The 27,851-nt window shown below is 49.8% G+C and overlaps 1 protein-coding gene across 1 annotated transcript; it reads right to left on the bottom strand.

Moving 5' to 3' along the window:
• Positions 1–367: 367 nt before the first annotated feature.
• Positions 368–27,851, bottom strand: Muc4 (mucin 4, cell surface associated). Its single transcript, XM_051191617.1, has 27 exons — positions 27,010–27,851; positions 25,810–26,034; positions 23,904–24,097; positions 23,493–23,818; positions 23,128–23,265; positions 21,889–22,028; positions 20,997–21,161; positions 19,935–20,090; positions 19,113–19,243; positions 17,570–17,658; positions 15,718–15,900; positions 15,419–15,544; positions 14,882–15,001; positions 14,341–14,552; positions 13,033–13,120; positions 12,542–12,709; positions 12,020–12,121; positions 11,432–11,659; positions 10,464–10,601; positions 7,453–7,634; positions 6,446–6,605; positions 5,401–5,580; positions 4,952–5,025; positions 3,845–3,915; positions 3,529–3,767; positions 1,396–1,558; positions 368–612 (listed from the first exon to the last, which is right to left on the bottom strand). The coding sequence occupies exons 1-27, from the start codon at positions 27,799–27,801 to the stop codon at positions 417–419; spliced, it is 4,986 nt and encodes a 1,661-aa protein (XP_051047574.1). The 5' UTR covers positions 27,802–27,851; the 3' UTR covers positions 368–416.

Raw genomic sequence — 27,851 nt, 5'->3', positions numbered from 1 at the left:
CCCATGGTTTGGAGGCACAAAGTCTTTATTTAAATAGATTTCAATGAGAAGGAAGCCAGTTTTATATGTAAAAATGTCTTGGTTAATGTAGAGCCAGTCATCCATTAACTCTGGTGTGTGTGTGTGTGTGTGTGTGTGTGTGTGTGTGTGTGTGTGTGTGTACTCATATATGGCAGTGTCCTCCTTTCAAATGTGTCTTTGTGAGAACCCATCCATCCATGTATTTGGTCATCATGACCTTTTCCTGAACCCCTGATCTACTGACAAGGTATAGTCTGATTTCACTCCCTGTATTCACTCTTGAAGAATTGCAAATCCCTTTCATTCAGCAGCCGCTCCCCAGCCTTCCTAGAGAGGCAGAGTGATGGGTGGGTCCTGAGGTATCCTAGATGCAGCTGCCCATCCAAAGCAAGGCCTCACAGTACTGAATCCAAAGGGTAGGAGAACTTGTTTGAGGAGCAGCCACAGAAGTGAAAGATTGCAAATGCCGAGATCCCCAGCAGCAGGAGGGCACCCAAGGTCCCGAAGAGGATCCCAAAGAACGCTCCAAGCTTCACACTTAGGTGCTCGCAGTGTTCGCCCCAGGATGTGTAGATGGTAAAGGATGCACAGCTGGGGACAGAGAGAACAAGTGTGGTCAGCGAGGATGCAGGCCTGACCTGCTCAGCCTTCCTCTCCTGGGGACCAGGGGTCATTATCCAGGACAGGCAGGGCTATCCCCTGGGTGGAGGACCCAGCCAGCCCCAAGGCCATTTTGAAATGAAGTTACCAGCCAAAACCACCAGAGGGTGGCCGCACATGCACTCACTATATAGTCACAAATCCATCCCCATATTCTCCCACTCCCCAAATTCTCCACTCTCGACCAGCCCTGGACTAAGGGTGGGGCAAGAGTGAACAGAGGACACTGGGAGGCAAGCCCCTGTGTCACTGCAGACTTTCAGTCCGCTCTTCAGGGGAGGAGACCTAAGGAACCAGCCTCAGGGCGGCTCCAGACTGAGTGCTCTTACAGAGGGGCAGGACCGGGGCCAGACCAAGATGGCAGGTTCCTTTCCACAGGGCTGGGGGCATCCGTTCATCCGTTCTCAGGAAGCTTTAGTACTCAGCCACTTTGCCTCCTGGACCCGTGCCACTCTGGAGTTTTCCCATCCCCCGGGTGGGCGAGCGCCCTCTTGCGGCTAGCATGAGTCTCAGGGTACATCTTTTTTCTCCACGCAGAGGATCAGCACACACCCTCTGCTCAACTCCCTTTCCTCTGCTTCTTGTCCCCTGACCACTAGGGAGTCATCCCAATGTCATGTCTCGGGAGGGTCCGTGCCTTCCTGGGTCTACTGTGGTGTCCCGTCCTGCTTGTGTTCCCAGCACTATGCTCTCCTGCCCCAGGCCCCTACTCACCTGCATTGGGGCCCATCTGGTAGGTGCTGGCATTGGCCCCCATTGTGACAGTAGCCCTCACTACATGGGGACACGCAGGTGACACCGTTCTGGGGGCTGTAGACCAGGCTATAGTTCTTGTAGCCCTCACACAGGAAGTAATTGTTCAGCATACTTAGGTTCACTGTAGGCAGGACAAGGATGCAAATAGAGCAAGCAAACAATTGAGATAATTCATACCTTCTCCATCAAGAAGTCAATGCCAGGTGTTTATCCTGAGAAACAATTGGTTGAATGCACAGATACCTGTATCTGTGGGTATTACGTTCTGCCGGGTTGATCCTGTCAACAGTGTATAATGGCACTCAGCAAATAAATTACTATGCAGCCCTACCAAGGGGGGTGACAGTTTTCAGGGTCTGAAAAGGCCAGCAGTGATGAGCACACACTCAGAAGATAGCCACAACTGAGTTGATACTCAGGCTCTCCAACTAACTAGCTACGAGATTGGGACTTTTCCTAAGTCAGCCTCAGTTTCCCCCCCCCCTGTGTGCGTGTGTGTGTGTGTGTGTGTGTGTGCGCGTGCGCGCGTGTGTGTACGTTCATGCATGAGTGTGTTTCTCTGTATAGCCCTGGCTATACTGGAACTCACTCTGTAGACCAGGCTGGCCTTGAACTCACAGAGATCTGTCTGCCTCTGCCTCCCGAGTGCTGGGATTAAAGGCGTGCACCACCATTCCTGGTCAGTTTCTTTATGTTTAAAAACAAAGCATAAAAACAGCACTAACCTAGCTGTGATGTCCAGTGAGACATACATGTAGAGTATATGAAAAAATAGCTATCCCCACAACACTTGAAATGTGTTACAAGCACCGGTTTCGAAAAGATCACTGTTAGAATAGCATGTCCAATGGGAAAAGGCACACAGTGTTTGAGCTAATGTGGTCATTATTATTTAATGTGGAGGATGCCAGACTAAGCTATGATTTCCCTTAGTGGAAAAAAAAATGTGAAATTCCCTAAGGCATATCAGAAGAAAGTAAGAATACAAAGTAGCATTGTCTTTTCTTTCTTACTTTTGTAACTCTGGTGTTTAGGAACCATATTGTGTTTGTACAATACAATTGTATTTTCTTCTTCCCTTGCTCCTTTCTCCTTCCTTCCTTTCACTTTTTAAGACAGGACCTCATGTAGCCCAGGTTGGCTTAGACTTGCTTCACAGCCAAAGCTTTCATTGACCCTCTTGCTTTCCGAGTGCTCAGACACAAATGCCCCAGCTCCTTGCTCTGAGTCAGAGCTCCCAGACTGTTGCCCATCCCCCACCACTGCTTCCCAATGTGCAGAAATTTCATTTTATTGCCCCAAGAAGCAGGAAGCATAAACTGGATTCTAGAAGCAGATCTCAGTGGGTGCTGGTCCCAAGTAGAATAGCACTTCCTCCCCTGCTAGGTGGGGTCCCTATCCTATCCTCTGCTCCATTCCAGAAACTGGAGGTAGGGCATCCCTTGGTCTCCATTGCTTTCTGCCTGGGCTGTCAGAAACCCCATCTCATTTTCCCAGTGGGACCACAGAGTTCTGGCTTGAGTGGGGCCACACCCTTTCGGTCCTCTACTCTGGCCAGTCTTCGGCTTCCATTTATGATTCTCCAGCAGAGGACCAGGTGTAGGGTAGTAGGTGTTCAATGTGTGTTCAGTACAATGACAGTTCAAGAAGTGAGCGATCTTACTAAAGGAAGGGGAAGACAGCTGGGTACAGTGGCACTAGCCTGGAAATCCCAGCATTTGTGAAGCTAGGGCAAGAGGATCGTGAGTTCGAGGCCAGCCTGAACATAGTTAGATCTTGTTCCAAAACCAAACAAACAGATGAGTAGACACATGGAACCCATCATGCAGCCTGGAATAATTGCTACGGCACTCCCACATGGGTCTACCAGCAGCATCTTGTGTCCCTGCTCTGAATCTGAAAGAGCTGATGGGAGAAATGTTTTAAATTTCATGCAAAGATTTCCAACCGCAGAGCTCAGTTAACCTGTTACCTCTTCAATGGACTTCCTACTGGGGATGGGCGTGACCTTCGGGGCTGGGATGGCCCCTCTATGTACTTCTCTCCCCTTCCCCGCTGTCTCTGTATTGTCCCCAAGGTAGAGTGACTCACAAGCCGTCACATCTTGGATATCGGCCCTGGAGATGGGGAAGAAGGTGACATCCTTCCTGGCTTCCTCACTGCTCTTCTTCTGCCTCCCCGTCTGAGTCTGGAGGAGGAAGGCCTCCACCACAGCATCTATCAGATGGTTGTTCAAAAAATGGATGACCGGGCCCCTGGGACGGTACTGGAAGTTGGAGACGACCCGCCAGTGTTGAATTGGCTTGTTGGAGGACTGTGCTGAGAGAGAGCTGTATGGGAGGGAACAGTGAGGGCTTGGGGAGCAGGGGGAGGGAGAGGGAAGTCATGGAGGGACCACCTCACTTACATCCCTGTCAGTTCCACTAGGCTGTTCCAGAGAAAAGCCCGCATGTCCAGGGTCTCTAGCCTGTATGCCACCTACAACAGGGAAAATGAGAGGACAGGCTGAATGAGGGTCAGAGAGGCCATGCCCACCTCTGAGTGCAGGGCCCAGGACCCCTAGAGCATCTGCAGCCTGGCCCACACGTCATCTCCACACTCACATCTCAGCCAGAGGCTGGCCTGGGTCCTTGCTTAATAAATACTCAGTGGGAGAGGGATGAGCCCCCCGCCCTCCCCCCACATCAACATTGCCAGGGTAACATCCGAAACAAACACCCCTGCTTGGTCCCAGATTCCAGCCCATCCTTTCCTCTCATATGTACCAAACAAAAATTGTTTAGCCAAGACCTAGGCACGGCCAGGTGCCAAGAATGCCAAGGTGACTCGGGACCCGTTTATTTGAAAGAGTCTGCAGTTAAGGGCAGCAGATGAATGTCAACAGTTCTGACCAGTTGAGGTTGAATGTGTCTGGCAGTCAGGGTACCTATACTAGTAATCACTTTGAATGCCTTTCATGTTTTGGTACTTAATGTTTTGCATGCTTTGTCATTTAAATATCGACACAGCCTAATGACAGGTACTACTTACTATTATCCACATTTATACACAAAGCTGCTATAAATAGCTTTTCTAATTATTACACCTGCTCTAGGAAGAGGCAGGGCAGAGATTTGATATCCTGTGTATAGGAGTCTAGAGTTTCCACCATTCACCAATCCACCTACTTTGTTTAATGGAGATGTTGACAAGAGGATCCCAGTTCTCTATGGGAAGTCAGGGTGGAGGTGACTTCTTCCATATAGCAGTCAGATAGCATTAATCATGGGAGTACGCAGGGAGACAGGCTGGGGTGACATGCCACCCTAGAGTCTTAGCAAGCTGGTAATTCTAAGAGAGTCTATGGTCTCTAATCCTGAGGCTTCCTGATGTCCTAGGCCTTGAGCCTTCCCTGAGCAAAGGACCCCCCTCCTTTGGGAAATTAAGGTAGTTGAAGGATGTACAAGCTATAGCACAGCCCGTGTGGGAACCTTCCCTGATCGACTCCCACTGGGAACCCACCAAGCACACTGACCGAGGCATTGACGTCAGCTCGGGAGGCATTTTCGTTTTCTCTGAGTGAGAGCTCGATGGTCCTGAAGGGCAGCTCTGGAGATGAACAAGCAAGACCCATCATCACCCCACGAACTTCCCAGAGTTATCCAACACTCCCTGTGCCCACTCAGAGACAGCTCCATCCGCCACGGCCAGGTCACCGGAGGCCTGTACTCCGGTGCTGCTATGCTGACCAGGCCTTCTGTGGCTCTCGGCCAACAAAGCCAGGAGGATTCTGCTTCTTTCTGCCCTCTGGAAATGACTGAGGCCGGTGGGATAGCTGCCCTCATTAGCTCCCCCTGCCCCAAACTTACCACACAGGGGAAACCTCGGTTCTGATCTGGGCATTTGGGGAACTGGTTTTCCCACAATTCCCAGAGAGACAGGAGAGACAAGTGGGGCTGGTACGGCAGGAGGATTTAGTCATACCTTTATAGACAGTGGGAGTAAAATTGTTCCCAGCGAGGAAGCAGCGGCTATCAGTGAAGGCTGGCGGGCAGGTGCAAGTGGGCTGGCAGTCTGGAGCCCCAGATATGTAGCAGTGGCCATGGTTATAGCAGTAATTCACAGGGCAGGAATGGTTCTGGCAGACTAAAGAGTCCTCTAGAGCTGTAAAGGGAGCAGGGCAGTCAGCCATACCGACTATGCAGATGAGTACCCGATTGGAAACTAGCCTCAGGATTTTTTGTTTTGTTTTGTTTTGTCTTGTTTTGTTTTGACCCATACCCAATCTGTGTTGTGCTTATGAGCCACTCTGAACCCCAAACCATCTTCCCTCATCCTTCTCCAGGCATGTCTCTGAAACGCAACCTTTTCCTCTCTGCCAGGTAAGCCTTCTTTCACCTCTGCAGAGGGCGTGGCAGGTGGACCAGATTGCCCTTATCAGAGAGGGACCCTGAATGCTGGTGAGAAAAGGGTCTACTTCTCCACCCGCCCTGGCCTCTGCTCAGAAAACAGTGGTCTCCTGATTGTATTCGCCTGCCTTTGAGGACTGGAGAAGGCTGCACTGTCATCACTGACATGGTGACATGTGGCTCAGAGGAAGAGGATCAGAGGGGCAGGAAGAAACTTAAAGGAAAACGTAGGTTCCTCTGTCACTAGGTTCCCATCGTGACACCTCCAAGGTCCTGGCTTGGGAAAAGCAGAGCCCCTGGGCCTTGCCTCTGAAGATGCCCAGGTTCCCGAGAGCCCAGCTTACCTCTGGTTTCCTAGCCTGCTCCATCAGTCCTTGCCCAGGCTTTCTCCAGCAGGCTCTCAGGGCTGCTCTGTTCTAGCCCACCCTCAGTGTCTGTACCACCTCCTTCAATCCCACACCATCTAACCATTTCTTTCTAAGCTTCTTATCGCGAGGGATTTGAAGATGTGTTGCTAAAGACAGATACACCAGTGTGTCTTTGTCTATCCAGACCCTTGACATGTCCCCTGGACCCAGAACCTGCAACCTCCCCTTGCCAGGGCCCTGTTCCCAGCTTACCTGCACAGTGACGCCCATCTCCAGTCATGTTTGGAGGGCAGGCCTCACAGCCCTTCCCAGGAATGCAGGACACATTTGGGAAGCATGGCTCTTCACAGTGGTTCTTGGAGCGTTCACAGAAGCGGCCAAACGTGTCCCCATCACACTTGCAGCTCGTCACCTAAATAACAGCAGGGTGTCCGCAAGCTAAAGAACTTCTAGTGTCTCTGCCCTGACACTTCTGCTATGGGCAGCTCTGCTTGCCTCAGCCCCTCCAGCAGGCACCTTCTTCCACAGCACAGGATTGTGAGTCTGCCCAATGTTACACCATCCCCTGCCTGGCCCCGCAGTAGGCTCTCCTCTCTCACACTCTACCTCCTTTCCTGGAATCCCTGAGCGAGTAAGACAGGGGAAGAAACGGAGAGGAGAGAAAAACAAACAAAAAGGACAAAACAGAAATGGGGCAAAAATCTGTGGACTTGGGTCATGAAGTTGACCACATTGTGACAGGAGAGAATTTTCTCTAAACTGAAAAAGAGATGCTTCCTCAGCTAGAGGGAAGAGCAAACTGAGTCAGCACCCTGCCCCTCTCTTCCCAAGCCCAAAGAGACACTTCGTGGTGAGCCACTCTCCATCATGCCCTGTGAGGGCTTCCCGTGTCTGAGCAGAGGCCTCCAGTCTCCCTGATCTGGAGGAAGGCAGGCCAGCTGCGCTGGAGGCTATGGACACAGAACACTCAGGGAAGCCTTTCCATCCCACCGCTCAGTGCCATGGCGGGAACTATGTGAAAGGCTGAGGTGAACACTGCTAAGCCCGACAGAATGGGAGGTGGGGCACACACTCTTTTGTGCTCTAAGTGATGCAAGTTGCACTTCACACAAGATGGACCCCTGCACTACTCAGCCATCCCAGCTCCTCCCTCCTCCCCACACACACCTTGCCCAGGGGAGAGGATGCTCACAGCATTCCTCCATGTGCTCTTCCTCCTCCCAACAGAGGACCCCACCCACCCCACTCTCACTGCTCACCTCAAGGGAAGCATTGCCTTCCCTGCTGGTCTCACTGTAGAAACACTGGCTCTCCACACTGCAGAAGCAAGCCACAGTCCTGGGCTGGAGTATGGATGACAAGTTAGTCCTCGCATCTGTTGCTAGAATCTCCAGGATACACACTTCTGGAAGTGTTGGTGTCCACTGCAAACTTCCATTTTCTGTCCAGAGAAAGAGACCTCGATGGCTGGGAAAGCCCTCTGCTCTGTGGCCAATGCATGCTGACATCTAACACCCTGCTTCTCCCACACCGTCAGTCCTTTCCCTGAGTCCTTAATGCTGACAGGCATCCTTTGGAGCAAAGATGCGATTCTTGCACGCATGGTGATGGCAGTCATGCTCCAAGCTGGAGGCAGCCAGCACCTGCTGAAAGTGCTGGGGTGCTGGGTGTTGGTAGAAATCCACATAGGAGAAGGCCACTCCCCTGCCACCCCCATGAAAAGGCCTCCAAGCACATCTCTGCCTGAGCCTGTACCAGGATGGGTCATGCTGGGGAACAAACGTAAGTGCCAGGGTCTGCTTAACACTTCCCAAATTGCAGGATGGAATGGCTTCATCTCCCAGCACCTCTTTTCTGCCTTTGCACTATCCTCTCCTCTGACTTCCCAGGCCTTAATGGTTACCTTATCAGATGTCAGACTATAGGGAATAAACAGCAGCTTGGAAGGAACAGAGAGTAGGGATGGATGGAGTTAACGTCACACTATCACTTTCCAGGATAGAAGTCCAAGATGAAAGAAAGATCTGTAATGCCATTGTGTGGCCATATGGAACATAGTGCCATATGGAACAAAGGAGATGTAGACAAAGAAGCCCCTCCATACTCAGAGAGGCAAAATGAGACAGACTGGTGGTCAGAGCCAGAGAAAGGTCCCTGGCGGCTTTGGTTTAGTGAAGAAAGTCACCATCCCTTCTGCTTTGGTCCACTAGGTCACAACTGCCAGCCTAGGTTCTTAGATACCGTTACTAACATGAAAAGACATGCTGTGTTGGTCCCAATTCAGGAAATAAGAGAAAAGAGAAAGCCGGATAAGCATGGCCAGTCACCTACCAGTGCCTACCAATGAAGGTATCTGTATTTCTTCAGTTTTACTCCACAATGTATTATTCTTTTAGTATATATGATAATGCTGTAAACCTTTGGATTTTATTACATTTATTGATTTTGTGTATGTTTGGGAGCATGTATGCATGCCATAGCATTCATGTGGAGGTTAGAGGACAGCTTGCAAGAGTTGGTTCTTTCCTTCCACCTATGGGTCCCAGGGATAGAAATTAGGCTATCAGGTTTGGTGGCAAGGGCTTTCACATGCTGAGCCATCTCACTAGCCCTGCAAACTATTATTATTATTATTATCATCATCATCATCATCATTATCATTTGTATTTTTTTCAAGGAGACAGGATTTCTCTGTGTAGCCCTGGCTGTCCTGGAACTCATTCTGTAAACCAGGCTGGCCTTGAACTTGGAGATTCACCTACCTCTGACTCCCAAGCTCTGGGATTAAAGGTGTGCACCATCACTGTCCAGCTAAACTAGTATTTATAATGGTCATGCTCAATTATTCTAATGATTTGATAAATGCTCCATGATGGTTAAAAATGATGCATATAGCTAGGCATGGTGGTTCAGCCTTTAATCCTGAGAGGCAGAGGCAGGCAGATCTCTCTCTGTGAGTGAGTTTGAGGCTGGCCTATTCCACACAGTGAGTGGACAGCCAGAGCTAGATAGTGAGACCCTGTCTCAAACAAACAAACAAACAAAAAGAGCAAGCATATTATTAGATGACAGTAAAATAACGTTTTAGTTATATCTATCTAACACCCCCCCCCCACTTACTTGGGGAGGAGGCCACCCATTTGAACTACAGGTATCTTTCTTTCTTTCTTTTCAATTTTAAGACCAAGTATCATTCTGTATACCAGGCTGGCCTTGCTGGCCTTGATCTCATGGTAATCCCCCTCCCTCTAGAATTACAGGCTCGAGCTGCTATGGCCAGCTATAAGTACCAATCTTAAGAAATGCTGTTACTCAGGGCCTGGAGAGACAGATGGCTCCGTGGCTAAGAGCACACTGCCCTTTCAGAGGACCCAGGTTGGATTCTCAGCATCCACTTCAGGCAGCTCCACTGCCTCTAACTCTAGCTCCAGGAGGATCCAGCACCTCTGGAAGGTTCCAGAACCTGAATGCTTGTGCACACACCCCTATGCACACAGGAACATAATTAAAGTTAATTTAAAAAAGTTTAAAAAAGAAATGCTGTTTTTCAAGCCAGATGTGGTGATACAACATCCTTGTTGTAGCTTAATTTCCAAGACTGCCCTAAAACACCTGGAACAAAGCAATGTAGGGGAAGAAGCTGCTTTAGCTTACAACGCCAGGTTAAAGTCCATCATGGAGGGGGAATCAGCTAATTGTCACACCCAGTCAAGAGCAGAGAAAAGTGAATGGGCCCACGCTGCCCGCTGTTTGCTTGGCGGCTTCTGCTCAGCTAGTTTTCTTCATTCTTACACAGTTCAAGGCTCAGCCCATGGAATGGTGCCTCCCATGTTTGGGGTAGGTCGGCTCACCATAATTGACAAGGAAGACATGCCCCCAGGCCAGCCTGATCTAGATAATTCCCTCAGTGAGACTCCCTTTTCTGGTTAATTCCAGTTGACATTGAAAACCGGCTATCACACAGTGCAGAGGACAAGGCAGAAGAACCAGGAGTTTGTTGTCTGGGTTACATAGGAAGTTTCAGGCCATCTTGGGTTTTTGTGGTTAAGAGCTTGTCTCAGAAGGAGAGGGAATAGGGGTGGGAGAGGGAGAGAGAGAAACAAGATGAAGAGAAGAGGGAAAGAAGGAAATTCTTGTTGGTCCTGGGTATTCAAATGAAAAAAAAAAATATGGCAGGGTTCTGGGTATAATGAAAAAATTCAAGAAAACCCAGGTTGACTCAGGCCTCTCGGGCCCCTGCCCCATGCTGTTGCCAGCCAAGGATTCTTACCGAGGAGTTTAAAGCCACTGCACTGGTTGGTGAGGTTGAATGTGACATCCTTAGAGTTGCTGGTGATCTCAATGATCTCTGTCTTCCCCTTGTAGGCTCGAATTTCATTGGGGCAGTTGACAGAGGGCGGGTACTGGTCTGAAACAAGCATGGCAGAGACTGGCTAGGCACAGGACACTCTCCAGTCTTACGTCCATCTCAGCTCTCTCCTCATGACTTCCTACAAGCCCTCCCCAGGCCTGGGGCCACCCCCGGGCAGAGCCCAGACTTCCTGCTCTGCAAACGTGTTAGACTCCCTTTCCCAACTTCCTCCTCAAACTGGATCATTTCTTCCCTGAACAGAATGCCACGTTGGGTTGAGAACAGACAGTTTTACTCCTGGGAAGAGTTGAAAGCCATGAGGGTGATCTGTAGATGGACATTCCATTTTCAAACTCTCCCAATGCTCTGTTTCTTGGAAGCCTATTATTTCCAGTCCATTGCTTATTAATTCATTCCCTTAATAGATTTAGCAAATGTGTGTGGCACTGATCTCTATAGCAATGAACAAGTGATGGAAAGAGAGGACTAAGGGAATTATAAATTATAAAACACACTAAGTAGTTATAAATACTAAAGAAAAAAACTCAGGAAAAGGAGTGTGAATAAGCATGAAATACAAGACCAGGCAATTCCAGAGGGCCTTGCTAAGTAGGCAGAGTCAAAGCATGAGAGATTGTGCCTGTCTGTCTGTGGAGAGAGGCTTGCAGGCCAGAGAAAGGCATATGCAAAGTTACCAGTGAGCCCAAAGAAGCCAGGGAGGGGGAGGAGAAGGAGCATCAGGAAAGGGCTTCTGGGTGGTGGAGGAGACAGACTGCATTGGGCAGTGAAGGGAAGGCTGCCATCCGTCTGTCCATCAGTGTTGTGAAATGAGGTCCTCGCCTGCTCCCTGCCCCTGGAGAGGCCTCTCTGGGCCTCCTGTCACTTACTGAGGGTGCCATTCACATGCTGGAATGTTTTAAGGATTGCGTTGGTGTTTTGTCCCGTGGTTGCGTTTCCTGTGGCCAGGGCATCAAACACGCATTGTACATCTCCCTTGCAGCCCAAGGTCATGCTTTCATTTGAGGTGCTCAACAGTTGTGACAAGAAGATGGGGGTGAAGTTGGAAGGCAGAGGGTCTGTCCTTAGCCCGAGGAGGCCTGTCCCATTGATTTGCCCTGTAACACAGGAGGTGTGACGATGGTATAAGACGACAGCCTTATTTCAGCTGTGCCTGCCCCTAATCCTCGTTGGATAAGACTCGATGGGTGAGGGGGTGTCGTGGGAGTTGGTAAGGATGAGAAGGCTTCTGGCTTCTGAGTCTGGAAATCCCTGTTTCAGTGAGTGAAGGTCGCCCACTCCCCTCTCCACTTCCCAGAAGAGACATACAGGTGGGGTAAAAGCAGGGGCCAAACATGAGGCCGCGGCAAAATCTCTGGGCCCTACCAAGGATGAATAAGGTCCCCACATGCACAAGCGAGACAATACAGCAGCTCCCTCACGGATTTGCCCCAGTGGCCTGAGGACCCCAGACTCACATGTCATTCCATAGTGAAAAATGGTCTCCTCAGAGCTGTTTCGGGGGATGGTAGAGCCGTTGGGCATCCTGAAGTCATCTTCTGGATCGTCATTCCAGACTCCTGTGGGAAAGAGGTTCGTCACCACAGGAAGGTGGCATCCCTTCTTCAGGGAGCGGCTGACAAGACAGCCGCACCTGCCCCGGGGCCAGGGCCCCAGGAGGCGGGAGAGGACCATCTACTCACATCCACCTCTGTGCTTCCAAGAGAGAGAAGGAAACCAAGAAGTGGAAAGATGGGAGGAAGAAAGACAACAAGGGTAGGAAAAGAAGTAAAGGTGTGGAGGGAAAGGGCACCAGGCCCCTGCCTTCCCCATAGAGCCCCCTTCACGGCCCCTTGAAAAGAGGGCAGGCAAACAGGAGATTAGCCTCAACAGTGGGTGGAGCAACCCCTCTATAGGAGGCTGAGCAAGAACTGTGCCGTGAAGTTCAAGGCCCACAGGACAGACAGCTTCGGGTGTGCGGTCTGAGCTCCACTTCTTACCCAGGAGCCCCCTCGTGTGGTTGCGGTACTCCTCTGGGAGACTGGTGGAGGCATGGAGGATGTTGGAAAGAGCAATCACAGAGATGGCCACTGTCCCATCAAAACTGGCTGAGACCTGGGAGCCATTGTGAGTCAGGAGGATCCCAGTGGTATTGAACATTGGCAAGCCTGGAAGACAGGTGGGGGACAAGTGACACAGCCAGCATGCCTCATGGGCCCATGACTTAGCAGAAATGAAGGCTCATAGCACAGAGAACACTGGGAGACCCTGACCATGCCTCAACTAACGGCCTCACGCCACCCAGCCCAGCCTCTAGACACCTTCTTCTGGGGTATGAAACAAGGAAAGTTCAATGCCCAGGCTGAGTGAAGGTCTTCTAGTGCAGCAGTTTAGGGGACAGCAGTGGGGGGGGGGGCTGGTGGCAAACATTCTGTTTTGCTGTGGCTGAGATCCTGCTGATCACACCCCCACACACAGCTCCAGAGCCTACCTTCATCCGTCTGGCTGGTGTTAAAGGCTACAGTCTGGTTATTGAGTAGAACTCGGACTGTGTCATTGGGTTCCAGGAACCATTGAACCTGGAAAGGAATTGAAGGAGGCCTAAACCCAACATGAGCAGGCAGGGCAGAGGCCTAGAAGTGAGGCACTAGAGAGCAACTCAAGCTAAAATCTGGGCCAGTGAAAGAGGTAGGTGATGGGCAGAGCAAGTGATAGGCTATGCCAACTGACATGTGTGGAGAGCTCAGTGGGAGCCACGCTATCTCACAGCAGCCCTGTGGAACAGACAATAACATTGTCCCCATCGTGCTACAAGAAAACAGCGACACTGTAAATTCAGTAATTTTGCAAAGGTCAAACAGCCAGTAAAAGGTGGCACATGTTGTAATCCTGCCGTCTTCTCTCTCAGCTATGGATATGTACTCTCTCCTCTTGTTCCAGGATGTAGGGTTGCTAGGGAAACATGTCTCTGGGTGTGTCTATGTTCTGGGTGTTTCCAGAAATCTTTAACTGAGAAAGACAGATCCACTCCAAATGTAGGCAGAAGCATTGCATGGGCTGGGGGTGCAGCCTGAATAAAAGGAGGAGAGATGAGCCCAGCACTCGCCTCTGACTGTAGACACAGTGTGTCACCAGTGTCCTTACACGCTTGGTGCCATGCCTCCCTGCCATGATGGACGGACTTCGCCTACAAACTGGAGCCAAAATAAACCTTTGCCCTGGTTTGGATTACTGTTGCTGTGAGGAAAATATCATAACCAAAGCATGGGGAAAGGGGTTTATTTGGCTTAAGCCTCCTCGTTATTGTTCATCCCTGAAGGAAGTCAGGACAGGAAATCAAACAGGGCAGCAAACTGGCGGCAGGAGCTGATGCAGAGGCCATGGAGGGTGCTGCTTACTGGCTTGCTCCCCATGGCCTGCTCAGTCTGCTTTCTTATAGAAGCCAGGACCAGCCACCCAGGGATGGCCCCAGCCACAGTGGCCCTCCCCCATCAATCACTAATTAAGAAAACACCCTACAGGCTTGCTTACACCTCAGTCTTATGGAAGTGTTTTCTTTAACTGAGTTTCCCTCCTCTCAGACGACTCCAGCTTGTGTCGAGTTGACATAAACCTAGCCAGCACACACTCCCGTTCCTTAAGCTGCTCCTTGTCAGGTACTTGGACACAACAGTGAGAAAATTGAAAATCAACCTCTCCTCCTTTCTTTATTCTCTTCCTCTTCCAGTATCCAGCTGACAGTTTCTGAGGGGTTCTGGGAAAGGGAATACAAGGACACCCTGGATACCCCCTCACTTACTGTGATGGGAGAAGCCAAGCTGTTGGTGTTGTATTGAGCAGCAAAGGCAATGAAGTTAGTGGCCTTGGCAGAGCCGGTCTGGGCAGTGCGGCCCTCCAGCAGGAAGGAGGAGTTTGTGTCCTGGGCCTGGACCAGCAGAAAATCCCCCAGCCCATTGAATGTGTAAGTGGCATTATCCAGAGTGGTGATGTGGGGGTCGCCATATGTCCAAGCTAAAAGAAAGGAGGTTACACATTAGCATACTGGGGCCATGGTCTGAGACTCTCACTGCCCAGGTAGGGCCTCCATCTATCTTGGTGGACTCAAGCTTGGGCAAATACTCCTGGCACCCGGAACCTGCCCCAAAGACCTCTTGTATGTATAGTCCCTGGCCCGTTCTTACCCATTTGTCAATGCAACAAACAAAGCCCTTCTCTTTGCTGTTAGCCTCACACTGACTTGTCCCCCAACATCCCTGCAACCACAAGTCTGCCCTAGGAGGCTGCTCTTGTGCAAACCCAGGCCCCCTTCCTGGAGGCTCCACCTCAGCCACAATGCTCACCGAACCGTGGGGGCCTGTACCAAGCACAGCTAACGCGGGGCCGCCTGTGATGGTACTGGACACAGAAGGAGGGCTTGTCGTTGAGGTGGCAGCACCATTTCTGTGCCTCCTGTTCCTGTTCTGTAGAGAAGAACAGTTTGTCAGAGGGCGAGCCCCCCTCCCCCGGAGAGCCAGTTGGCAGGTTTGGTAGACTATGGCGGCAGCAGTGACCCTGGAGGCAGGCATGGCACAGTTCACCCCTTTCCATACCCAAAAACTGTCAGTGATCTGTGATGGAACGACACCATGTGTCCTCCTTGAAGGCATGTTGGGGTTATTACATAGTAGGGCGCACGGTACACACACTCAGGGAGCCAGGGGATGAGAGGACATAGATGATGGTGTAAAGAGACCAGAGCAGGCCCAAGGGTGGCCAGGTGCAAGCTACCCGGCCCCATTCATCTCCTTGCACTCCAGCCCCCTTGGAAGATCTGTACCGAGGTGATTCTAAGTCTTCATCCTGTTAAGATGGGTTGGAATCTCCAAGGAGACACATACCAAACTGCCAAAGACTGTGCATCCTCCAGCCTTCTCGAAACTCTCCCCAGCGGCCGTAGCTGCAGCACACCCCACCTCTCCAGGAGGAGAAGCTGCATAACTGCCTGCTACCGCTATTCCACCAACCTACAAGGAGACCAGACGGACATCCTCAGGCCAAGGAGCTTGTGGCAGGTGGAGATGGATGAGGGTGGGGTGGGTTGGGCATGGGAGTGCTCAGGGTGCCTGGGATAGAGCAGGACAGGTGTGAGCAGAGGTGAAGGTCAGTCGGGCTTGTGAAGGGCAGGAAAGGGTATCACCTGTCATGCGCCAGAACCGAAAGTCCCATAGTCCCTGCTGCCAGGAGCAAGGGCAGGAAAGCTGGCTCCAGCCCCAGCTCCAGCTGGGCCTCGGAGGTTGGTTGTTCAGCCACCATAGACATTTGAGTCGGTAGTTGGGCCTCACCTCCTTATGTAGCCTGTAGACCTGCACCCCCCGGATGCCTGAGAAACAAGGACATCAGTGATTACCACAGGACACGGCCTGTGAGATCTGCTTCAGCTTTAGGCTCAACGCAAACTCCTGCCTCTCTGGACAGCTCTTCCTAGAAAGGGACCCAGTTCAGACTGGCAATGACTTATCTCCAAACTACCCTGAACATAAGCTCGAAACACTTCAAATCTTGGACTTTAGGGCAAAACTGTGGGACAAGGGTGGGCAGGGAGGCACCGCTGTGATCTACCTACTTTCCCCCTCCCTTGACCCCTGGTCATTCTCCCTCCCTCCCTCCACCCGTCTCTCTTTCTGCCATAGTCCTAAATCACTTCACTTCTGCCTCTAGAGACACACTATCTACCCCTCAGTCTTCATGCTACACCCTTCCTTTCTCTTTCAGTGGCCAAAGCAACCAGGACAGACAGAAGCCACAGAGAAGTTGGCACGCTAGTGGGGCCTGGATCTAACACTGGAGTCTGGGGAAACTGTGTTTGGGCCCAGACACCATCTTGAGAAGGGAGCAGTTACTAAAAAAATTCCTTAATGGCGTTGGAAAGTTTAAACCTTCAATTCATTGGAAGTTTCATACCACACACACAACTTCAGGGAAAGAAGACTCCAGAGCGCCACCCCCAACATAATATGATGCAGTGTATGAGATTTTCAACCCTATAACCTCCTGAATTAAGGAACTGAAGGTCTTCAGAAGAATAACATAGTTTATAATGATCTGTTCACATGCAAGTACACACAAACATGCACACTTGCACACAAGCACATACACACATACATGCACACAGGCAGGGACACATGCACACAGGCACGCGTACACACACATGCATAAACACATGCATGAGTGCGCGCGCACACACATACACACACACACACACACACATACACACACACCACGAGACACTCTAAATCACGAGCAGATGTGTTTGACAGAGGGCCCTGGTGTGATAGGGAAGCTCTTCCTTCATTTGACTTCGCTCAAGTTTCTGACTGCCAAACATCTTTGTCCCAAATCAAATAGACGGAGACTCGTGTGTCAAGACCTACATGGCTGACCTCTCCACAATGCTAGTATGCCCTTTTCTCAATCACATTCTGGGAGCTAGCATTTCTTTCCCTTTGGGGCCTCTGTTTATTATACTAAGTCATGGAGGAAGAGCCACAGTTTGCCTCTGGACACTGGAGTCTCTACCACAGTGAATGTTCGTTGACAGCCAACATGGTTGACCTTTCTCCCCTCTCCTTTCATTGTCTGTCTGTTAACCTACTGCCTGGCATATAATAGCTGCTCAGTATTGTCGACTGAGTGACAGTCAGCCTTTTGGATCTCCTTAAGGATTTCATTCCAGCCCTGGAATGAGACATTTAGATGGTCATCCTAGCTCCCCTCCTGCCATACCATTGTCCTCACTCCAGAACCTGAGTCCCACTGACATCCTGGACTTGGCTCTCCCAACAAAGGGGACTTACAGGGGCTGAGGGTGTGAAAAGAAGTCGTTGCTAGCAATGCCAGCTGCTGATGTACCTGTAGGTAGTCTGTAGCCTGTGCAGGTTGTTCTCTGGGGCGGTGGAGAGGCTACAACGGTCTTAAGACTGCCATGGCATATGGAGTAGAGGGAAAGGGAAGACTAAAGCCAGCTCATACATGGTGGGTGTCCCTTTTACCTAATTTGGAATTCAGGAATCGATCTGGACGGTACTTCTCCGTGGCTGGCTGGAATGTCAGCGGGCTGTTTCCAAAATACCCATCTCCACTGCAGGCAAAGGGAAAGACTCTCAGGCCTCTGTGTCACACTCAGACTCTTTGCTCTCAGATGCAAGCTACTCATTCACTTAGTTTGTCAGTCATTCCAGCTAGCCCCCAGTTGGTAGCTGGTTGCCCATAACATAGTCAGGTGGGCAGATTGAGCCACAGGTCCCAGTACTGAGGAAGAAGAGAAGATGGGTAGGGATGGAGAACGTCTTCTTTTTCCCACATCTGATCAATGATAGTGAGAAACAGGCGGGCTCACTCAGGACACACAGGGTGTAAAAGCAACAGATTCCCCTTCCTTTCCCTTGAAGCTCTCTAAGGGCCATACTGCAAGGGATGGTTCAAGGCGGTTTCTGGGGTCAGGCAATCACTTTCAGCCATTGATTCTGGCACTTACTAACTTGGGGGTCAAGGGTATTTAACATGTCTGACTTGGAGGTTTTATATCTGAGTGTAAGAGATGTCAGCCATAGCCTCCAAACAGCACTGAAAAGATCCAATGCAGTGACATCTGTCAATCCCTTGGATCTGAGTGGAGAACAGATTCAAGGTCCTGCCTACGCCATCAGTGTGGATCTAGGATGAAAGGAAGTGTGCAGCAGCAGCCATACTGCTGCAGCAGGAAATGCCCACAGGAATTGACTCCTGAGCTTTGCTCTACTGTCATGCAGACTAGAGGACACATACAAGCATGGCGTCTCTGTTGGGTACACTGAAGGTGGTGTGAAATTGCTAGCTACCTGGGTGATTATATGCTCTCCTCCTTCATTGAACATCAAAAGCCAGTCAGCCATGTGGTTGGAGAGCAGCCTGAACACACCCTAATGAAATAGAAAACCATCTGTGGCAACTACTGGTAACACATGATTCATGACCATCACAACTAATTGCCACACAAAGCAGGTGGTTAGGCACTCAGAGACTGTAGCTCCTTCGTGCTCACACTGTAGCCAGCCATAGCCATTCTCCTCACTTCCTTCTCCAGCTAAGCTGTGGAGCACCAGAAGCCACACATTCCAACCTTGGATGTCTGTGTTCAGAGGCCCACTTTGACACTTTGAAAGTCTCACTTTGGGCAAATTACTCATCTGCTTGAGCCTAAGTTTTCTTGACCTATAGGATAATGGTCTTAGCTATAGGATAGTGTTCAGCTATCATGGGTGGCTATGATAGATAGATGAATGGATAGATGGATAGAGTATAAGAAGCAATAGGTGTAATGAGCAGCTGCTATCTGAAAAAGTCAGCTAAAAAATAAATGTCAGTGAATCTAAGAAGGTCAAAAGTGGAAGGCTCCAGTACACAGGTGCTGGGATAGGAATGATGATAGGATGAATGCTGGGGGCGGGACTTTTCACCAGGAACAGCTGCATCTTCTAGGATGGGATAGGGGTGTGAGCAGGAAACCCTCATCTCTCACAGTTCAGTGCTGACAGCCAGCTGATCCTGTCCTACCTGGAGAAGCCCATGAGGACTTGGTTGCCCAGACCCTGGATCACATTCCACTGCATCCCTCCACTCTGGTAGAGAAACAGGGCATAGGAACTGCTCCCATCTGTGGAGAGGATGGCTTGGTAGGTATTGGTCTGGAAGTTGGTGAGAAACAAATAGAGACATTTATGAGAAGTCTGAGGTTTCCTCTCTGGTGTCCCTATACCCCTGACCAGACACAGTATTATCACACGTCCCTGGTCTATCCAGGCTGGACACATTGGCAAATTTGCTGTAGCCAGAGCCTCATGCATCTTGGGTGTAGAAGCACTTTAGAATGGCCAAATCTCCCTTTTTGTAACTTTTTTTTTCAGGGAGAGGAAATAAAGGATTCTGGGTTGCAATCCAGTTAGAGGACGGTTTTTAAGAGAGAGCTATGAGGTCAGACAAGATGGCAAAGCTGAGACAGGCCTACTTATCTCTCCCTCGGGGATATGAAAGTCACTGTCCAGGTGTCCCCTCCACTTGTGTTGTATGGAGGACCTGTCCAAGGTAGGTAGTCAGTGAACTGTTTGTGGAGTGCCATGTGCCGATATTTCACTATAGTAAAGGGAAGCTGACTTTGTAAATCATATGAAGTTGTCAGTCCACAGACATTCTCACCTGTGAATGCAGTTAAGTTTTCTGACTTGAGGCAGGCTGGCCCGCTGTGAGTACTCAATAGACCATGCTCTCAGGGGAACTATAACCATCAATCTTTCCTCCAGTCATGGATGGCTCCCTAGCAGCCTATTGGGATGTCTGGCTCCCAGCCGGCTCCCAGGGAGCCACCCATGGTCTACTCACCCCATAGCTCCACTGGGCAGGATAGGCAGGAACGTTAACCCAGGTGACTTTCAGTGTCCACTTGGCTTTGTAGGTCCAGTCACCTGTGAACTCATTAATCAAAGTCTCCACCTCCCGGACTAGCCCAATGTTTTCACCATAAAGTGTGTTGTATTCCTAGAAAAGGAAGGCAGGCAACGGCAAGGAAATTAGAGTCCCATTCAATGCCCCTAAGGCAATGGTTCCCTTGTGGGTCCAATGACCCTTTCAAAGGGGTAGCATATCAGATATCCTGCACATCTGGTATTTACCTTATAATTCATAACAGCAGCAAAACTACAGTCATGATGTTGCAACAAAAATGATTTTATGGTTGGTGTCACCACAGCATGGGGAGCTACACTAAAGGGTGAGGACCACGCCCTAAACGGTCCCTGCTTCCTGCTTGGGGATGCTGTTCACTTCAGTGCCCATGGCTGCTTGTACATCTTTTCCTAAATCTGAATTTTTACAAGTTCTTTTGACTTTAAGATCAATTTAAATTCAGGCTGCAGGAAAATCTGGGCATGTGAACTACAAAGTCCCCACCTAGAAAGTTAAATCTTCTAGAACTGAACAGATGAATATAGTAGCTCAAATTGGCTTGGGTGATATGACCGTGTGTCATATTTACAAGTTTTACATTCCCTTGTCTAGCTTGTAACTCCTGAAGGCCAGGCGTGTGACTTTCCATCTTTGGGACCTAGGTAGTTCCTTGTAAATGGCAGATAACACAGAGCACATTTGCGGTGACAGCCGATGCAGCATACTTTGACAGGCTGGCATTATTAACTTAAATCAGAAGTGTGGGGGTCTGTTTAACTTCCAACCTCCCATCGCTGTCTCCTGCAGACCTTCCCACGGTTGGAATAGGGTTTGCCAAGTCTATTTAGCATTTTTTGCTTCGCTTCTTCCCTACCCCATATTTAAGCTTCAGTCCCTCTCCAAGCAAATCTAGGCTGTGGTACAACACCCTTGAAGTGCCCTTGATCTCTCCTGGCAGGATGCTGGAACCCCTGACCATCAAGGCCTTGAATGACCCACCTGGTGAAATATGACTCCCCTGGAGCTAGAGAAATCAGCATCACCCCAGAATGGGGCCACCATGGCTACACGTTCCTTTCCCGTGAAGCCACTTTGAGGTGGGTTGGGGTAGGAGAAGATGCTGTAGTCTGACTCTGGGAAAATGATCTGGCCATTATCTGTGAACTGAGCACAGGGTTCTTGGTTAGTGAGGGTTGAAGGAAGCACTATCCCTTCTAGGGCCAGCTCCTCAGAAGCATGGCCCCTGACAGCCTATCTGTGCAGAGGATGAGAGGTGTCAACCTTGACAGTCTCCTCGTCTGCTTCTCACCTTCTAGGAGAACTCTTTCTTTACCTAGGAACATTACAAATAACTCATCCCTATCAGGACATCCTCATATCAGTTCAAAGTAGTAGACTATGTCCTGCCCAGCTTCTGTCAGAGCAAAGCCTTCTTGATAAAGCTTTGCCCTTGAAGCTTGTGAAGCATCAGAGGGTAAAAGAGCCAACACCCTCCCTCCTGTTGCTGTGTTGGGCTCTCATTGGGTGTTTCTACTCTTCTCCCTGAGAGCAAGAAGAGCTGGATCACCACTCCCAGGGAATCGGGAAGTAATCACAAGAAATGGAAACGGTGTGAACCAAATTTTCAAGCATAGCTTCTTCCTCATACAAAAGCTTGTGAAACAGCCGTGGTCTCTTTTTACTAGGGTAAGGATGTTTTTTGTCCACATGGGCAGGGAGGAATGGCATCATTATGATTTCCACAACTAGAAACTGATATAAAAGAAGGCTACAAAGATGTTGTTCAACCAAGGTGACTTCTACTCTTCCTTCTGCTCAGCCATGAGCCATCTCCAAGCTGGGCAGAGAAAACAGGGCCCAGACAACACAAGGGCTTCAGTCAGAGACTCACGTAGAAGGAATCCCGCAGAGAGGAGCCAAGCGGAAAGCCAATCTGGAGCTTAAAGAGCCTGGAGGTGAAATCCACAGTCCTGGCAAAAAACTGCTGGTCTCCAACTTGAGGGCTTGTCCCGTAGGGGAAGAGGGAAATGCCTAGTTCAGGACAGAGGAGAAAATAATACTCTTGTGTGCCTTTACCTCCTTTTAGGTTCAGAGGAGTCCTGAGCAAGCTTTCCCTAACCTGCCCCTCTCTCCTTGTCCCCTCTACCTGAAGAGACCCTGTAGGCTCTGACTCTTTACTCGGCTGCTCCATGCGTATCTAGTACATCTCTTGTTTATTCCTTAGCTGGTACCCACATCATTCCTCAGATTAAAGCATCCTGACATAACAGCCCTGCCATTAGAGTATCCACTGTAGGCTCTAATCAGGAAGTCAGAACTGCCCGAGGGTGAAAAGACGAAACTCTGAGACAACAGAGACTAATCACTTAAAGGCCTCTTCATAATAGGGCACTCGTATCCTAAAATGGTATTTCTCCAGATAAATTTGAAGACCCCCCCCTAGAATTGCCCTAGGCCACCATAAATATCCTTGGATTCCAGTTTGTTAAACTTTGTCCTAAGTGTTTCCAAGTGGGTCTCACTCTATACCATAGCTCAACTTGATTCCTGGTGATTGCAAATGCATCGAGCTCCCACCCCACTCAACACAAGGACTGTGCTTTCACTCCCATGACTTTCTAGCTGCTCAGATCATTGGACCTATCTAGGGTGCTTTCCCTCCCACAGCTCTTCTCTGGAAGCCTCCTGTTCACTTTGATCCTCTTCCCACAACCCTTAGAGGCTAGTGAGTGCTTGTACTTAGTGTCCTGGTCTTTCATCTACAGAAGAGTCAAACAGTACCTTGATCACTCCCCTATCTTCCTCTCCCAGCCCAATGCAATGCACACAATAGCCCTCAGCACCAAGTTTTAGTGCTATCTCATTGTTCCCAGGAATCTCTGATCCCAAAGAGCAGAGACTGTAAGCTAGCAGGCTCTGCACCCACAGTCATCGTCCTTCTAGAGGGAACACAGGGGAAAGGCGACATATTTGTGGCCTGGATGGGACAGGGTAGAAACCCAAAGGACTGGATCCCCTGGCTATACAAAAAGACCTACATTAGCAAATCCAGTCCAGCAATCCCAGCTACAGTCTTGACATCTGGCTCAGCTAGAAGGCAGACACGGGCTACATTATTTGCATCACTCACCCTGCTCTGAGAAACTAGGGAGTGAGGATACTGTTGACCTGGAGGCTGTGCTTGAGCTGGGAGCGGTAAAGGTCACGGAGGTAACAGAGAGTGATGTGCCTCTGTCACTGTCTGTCTTCAGGGAGCTTGTGGTCATTCCTAGAAATGAAGAGAGAATAAACAAGAGTAGCTTTTACATCAGGGAAATTGAGAGTCAGAGAAAATGAGGGGCTGAGAAAGACAACGAAAATGTGTGTCCACATACTGGTCAAAGTCAGTGCTTCCATGTATGAGTATTCAGGACAGAAGCAATGGAGGGCTAGTCACCATTCATGGTGCGGAACCTCCCCTCTACCCTTGCCTGTAATGCCACATAGATAACTCACCTGAGGAGGATGTTCCATGAGAGGGGATGTCTGTCATATTAGGTCCAGGCGAAGAGGACAAATGGCTTTGTGTGGTCATCTCTGTGAGGGTGCTGGTTTGAGATATGCTGGAGGTGGTCATGCTTGTACTGTGGTGACTCTGAGAATGTGTAGATGATGGCAGAGTAGAGGTGCTGTCCGCTAGGATTGTTGATTGTGCAGCTAGAGTTGAGTCTCTTGATGTGACAACACCGGGGCTCCCAGATGCATGTGTAGGTGTATGCACTGTGTTTACTGAAGTGGCATATGTAGCACTGAATACATCTGATGTGGCTGTAGAAGGGTAACTCATGCCAGAAGAAAAAGAAGGAGTAGTTACTTCAGCAGAGGAGAATATCCCCCAAGAAACTGTCTGTGACAGAGTCTGTCCACTCGGGGAGGGAGAAGGAGTAGAGGTGATGGGTGTTGACAATGTTGACGGGACACTGGGCAAATTTGTCATTGGCACCCCAGTAGTCACAGAGGAGGAACTTTGTGGAGATGTATGCCCTGTATTTCCTGAGGTGAAGACTGTAGAGGCTGCTGTGGTTAGCACCTCTGGTGTGGCTAGAGATCTGTTGGTAACACTGGAAGAGGACGGATGGGTTTCATCTAAAGATGTTGTCATTTTGGACACCATCTGTGCAACAGTTGAGCCACTTGGGGAGTGTGAAGGACTGGGTGTGGATGCCTCTATGAGGGTGGTTTGAGGTGTGCTGCTGGTCTCCATGCTTTCACTCTGGTCGTTCTGAGAAGATGTTGACAAATCTTGAGTAGAGGTGAGGGGTGTTGACACTGTTGATGGTTCCTGTGCTAAAGATGTCATTGACACTTTTGTGACAGTTACAGAGTTTTGGGTAAAATCCATAGTTGTGCTTCCTGGGGAAGAGGCTGTAATGGGTGCTGTGGTTAGCATCTCTGATGTTGTGGGGGAAATGTTGGTGACACTGGAAGAGGAAGGGTTGGTTATTTCATCTGGAGATGTTGTTACTTGAGACCCTGACTGTGCAAGAGTTGAGCCGCTTGGGGAGTGTGAAGGACTGGGTGTGGACGCCTCTATGAGGGTGGTTTGAGGTGTGCTGCTGGTCTCCATGCTTTCACTCTGGTCGTTCTGAGAAGATGTTGACAAATCTCCAGTAGATTTGATGGGTGTTGACACTGTTGACAGTTCCTGTGCTGAAGATGTCATTGAGATTTCTGTAGCAGTTACAGAGTTTTGGGTAATCCATGAAGTTGTGCTTCCTGGGGAAGAGGCTGTAGAGGGTGTTGTGGTTAGCATCTCTGATGTGGCTGGAGATCTATTAGTCACACTAGAAGAGGATGGGTTTGTTGCTTGAACTGGAGATGATGTCACTTTGGACCCTGACTGTGCAGGACTTGAGCCACTTGGAGAGTGTGAAGGAGTAGGTGGGCTCACCTCTGTGAGGGTGGGTTGAGGTGTGCTACTGGTCTCCATGCTTTCACTCTGGTGGTTCTGAGAAGGTGTTGACAATTCCTGAGTAGAGGTGCTGAGTGTAGGCACTGTGGACAGTTCCTGTGCTGAGGGTGTCATTGAGTCCTCTGTGGAGGCTGGTGCTGAGCTTTGGGTAACTATTGCAGTTGTGTGTCCTGTATTCTCTGAGGTAGATTCTGTAGAGGGTGTACTTGGAAGTGAACTGCTCATGGTGTGGGTATATGGAGTGGCTCTTTCTGACTGTGTCTGAGTGCGTGTATTTGGAGAGAGTGAAGGGGTGGGTGTGGTCACCTCTGTGAAGGTGGTTTGAGGTATGCTGCTGGTCTCCATGCTTTCACTCTGGTGGTTCTGAGAAGATGTCCCAAATTCCTGAGTAGAGGTGATGCCTGTTGACACTGTTGACAGAGGATTTGGAGAATTTGTCATTGGCACTCCAGTACTCACAAAGGAGGAACTTGGAGACACCCTTGGAGATGTGTGCCCTGTGTTTCCTGAGGTGGAGTCTGTAGAGGGTGCTGTGGGTAGCACCTGTGTTGTGGTTTGCAAAATATTGGTGTCACTGGAAGTGAATGGTTTGGTTGTTTCAAAAAGAGATGATGTTCCTTGGGACGCTGTGTGTGCAGGAGCTGAGTCACTTGGGGGGGATGAATGATATGATGTGGTCACCTCTGTGAGAGCGCTTTCATGTGTGCTGCTGGTCTCACTCTGGTGGTTATGAAAAGATGTTGACAATTCCTGGGTAGAGGGGATGGGAGAAGACAGTGTTGACAGTTCCTGTACTGAAGATGTCATTGAGACTTCTGTGGCAGTTACAGAGTTTTGGCTAATCCCTGAAGTAGTGCTTACTGGAGCAGAGTCTGTAAATGGTGCTGTGGTTGGCTTCTCTGATGTGGCTGGGAATGTGTTGGTCACACTGGAAGAGGATGGGTTGGTTGTTTCAACTGATGTCACCTGGGACCCTGTCTGTGCAGGAGTCGAGACACTTGGAGAGGGTGAAGGGGTGGGTGTGGTCACCTCTGTGAGGGTGGTTTGAGGTGTGCTGCTGGTCTCCATGCTTTCACTCTGGTCGTTCTGAGAGGATGTTGACAAATCTTGAGTAGAGGTGAGGGGTGTTGACACTGTTGATGGTTCCTGTGCTAAAGATGTCATTGACACTTTTGTGACAGTTACAGAGTTTTGGGTAAAATCCATAGTTGTGCTTCCTGGGGAAGAGGCTGTAGAGTGTGCTGTGATTAGCATCTCTGATGTGGCAGTAGATTTGTTGGTCACACTAGTAGAGGATGGGTTGCTTGTCTCATCTGGAGATGTTGTTGCTTGGGACACTGTCTGTAAGGTAGTTGAGCCACTTGGGGAGTGTGAAGGATTGGGTGTGGTCACCTCTGTTAAGGTGGTTTGAGGTGTGCTGCTGGTCTCCATGCTTTCACTCTGGTGGTTCTGAGAAAGGGTTGACAGTTCCTGAGTAGAGGTGATAGGTGTTGACAGCGTTGACAGGACACTGGGCAAATTTGTCTTTGACAGTCCAGTAATCATAGAGGAGGTACTTGGAGATACAATTGGAGCTGTGTGTCCTGTATTTCCTGAGGTGGAGACTGTAGAGGATTGTGTGTGTAGCACCTCTGGTGTGTCTGGGGATATGTTGGTAACACTGGAGGAGGATGGGTTGGTTGTTTCAACTGATGTCACCTGGGACCCTGTCTGTGCAGGAGTCGAGACACTTGGAGAGGGTGAAGCGGTGGGTGTGGTCACCTCTGTGAGGGTGGTTTGAGGTGTGCTGCTGGTCTCCATGCTTTCACTCTGGTCGTTCTGAGAAGATGTTGACAAATCTTGAGTAGAGGTGAGGGGTGTTGACACTGTTGATGGTTCCTGTGCTAAAGATGTCATTGACACTTTTGTGACAGTTACAGAGTTTTGGGTAAAATCCATAGTTGTGCTTCCTGGGGAAGAGGCTGTAATGGGTGCTGTGGTTAGCATCTCTGATGTTGTGGGGGAAATGTTGGTGACACTGGAAGAGGAAGGGTTGGTTATTTCATCTGGAGATGTTGTTACTTGAGACCCTGACTGTGCAAGAGTTGAGCCGCTTGGGGAGTGTGAAGGACTGGGTGTGGACGCCTCTATGAGGGTGGTTTGAGGTGTGCTGCTGGTCTCCATGCTTTCACTCTGGTCGTTCTGAGAAGATGTTGACAAATCTCCAGTAGATTTGATGGGTGTTGACACTGTTGACAGTTCCTGTGCTGAAGATGTCATTGAGATTTCTGTAGCAGTTACAGAGTTTTGGGTAATCCATGAAGTTGTGCTTCCTGGGGAAGAGGCTGTAGAGGGTGTTGTGGTTAGCATCTCTGATGTGGCTGGAGATCTATTAGTCACACTAGAAGAGGATGGGTTTGTTGCTTGAACTGGAGATGATGTCACTTTGGACCCTGACTGTGCAGGACTTGAGCCACTTGGAGAGTGTGAAGGAGTAGGTGGGCTCACCTCTGTGAGGGTGGGTTGAGGTGTGCTACTGGTCTCCATGCTTTCACTCTGGTGGTTCTGAGAAGGTGTTGACAATTCCTGAGTAGAGGTGCTGAGTGTAGGCACTGTGGACAGTTCCTGTGCTGAGGGTGTCATTGAGTCCTCTGTGGAGGCTGGTGCTGAGCTTTGGGTAACTATTGCAGTTGTGTGTCCTGTATTCTCTGAGGTAGATTCTGTAGAGGGTGTACTTGGAAGTGAACTGCTCATGGTGTGGGTATATGGAGTGGCTCTTTCTGACTGTGTCTGAGTGCGTGTATTTGGAGAGGGTGAAGGGGTGGGTGTGGTCACCTCTGTGAGGGTGGTTTGAGGTGTGCTGCTGGTCTCCATGCTTTCACTCTGGTGGTTCTGAGAAGATGTCCCAAATTCCTGAGTAGAGG

The sequence above is a fragment of the Phodopus roborovskii genome, unplaced genomic scaffold (genome assembly GCF_943737965.1).
Source record: "Phodopus roborovskii unplaced genomic scaffold, PHOROB, whole genome shotgun sequence".
NCBI classification, from domain to species: Eukaryota; Metazoa; Chordata; class Mammalia; order Rodentia; family Cricetidae; genus Phodopus; species Phodopus roborovskii.
Note: the sequence above shows the minus strand (reverse complement) of the source record. Positions and strands in the feature narration are given on the sequence as shown.

Coding starts and splice junctions, on each gene's coding strand:
- Muc4 (XM_051191617.1), bottom strand. CDS start 27,801: ATGGAGACCAGCAGCACACCTCAAACCACCCTCACAGAGGTGACCACA. Junction 6,606..7,452: donor AAGGCAATGCTTCCCTTGAG/GTGAGCAGTGAG, acceptor GCTGTTATTTAG/GTGACGAGCTGCAAGTGTGA. Junction 5,026..5,400: donor TACTCCCACTGTCTATAAAG/GTATGACTAAAT, acceptor GTTCATCTCCAG/AGCTGCCCTTCAGGACCATC.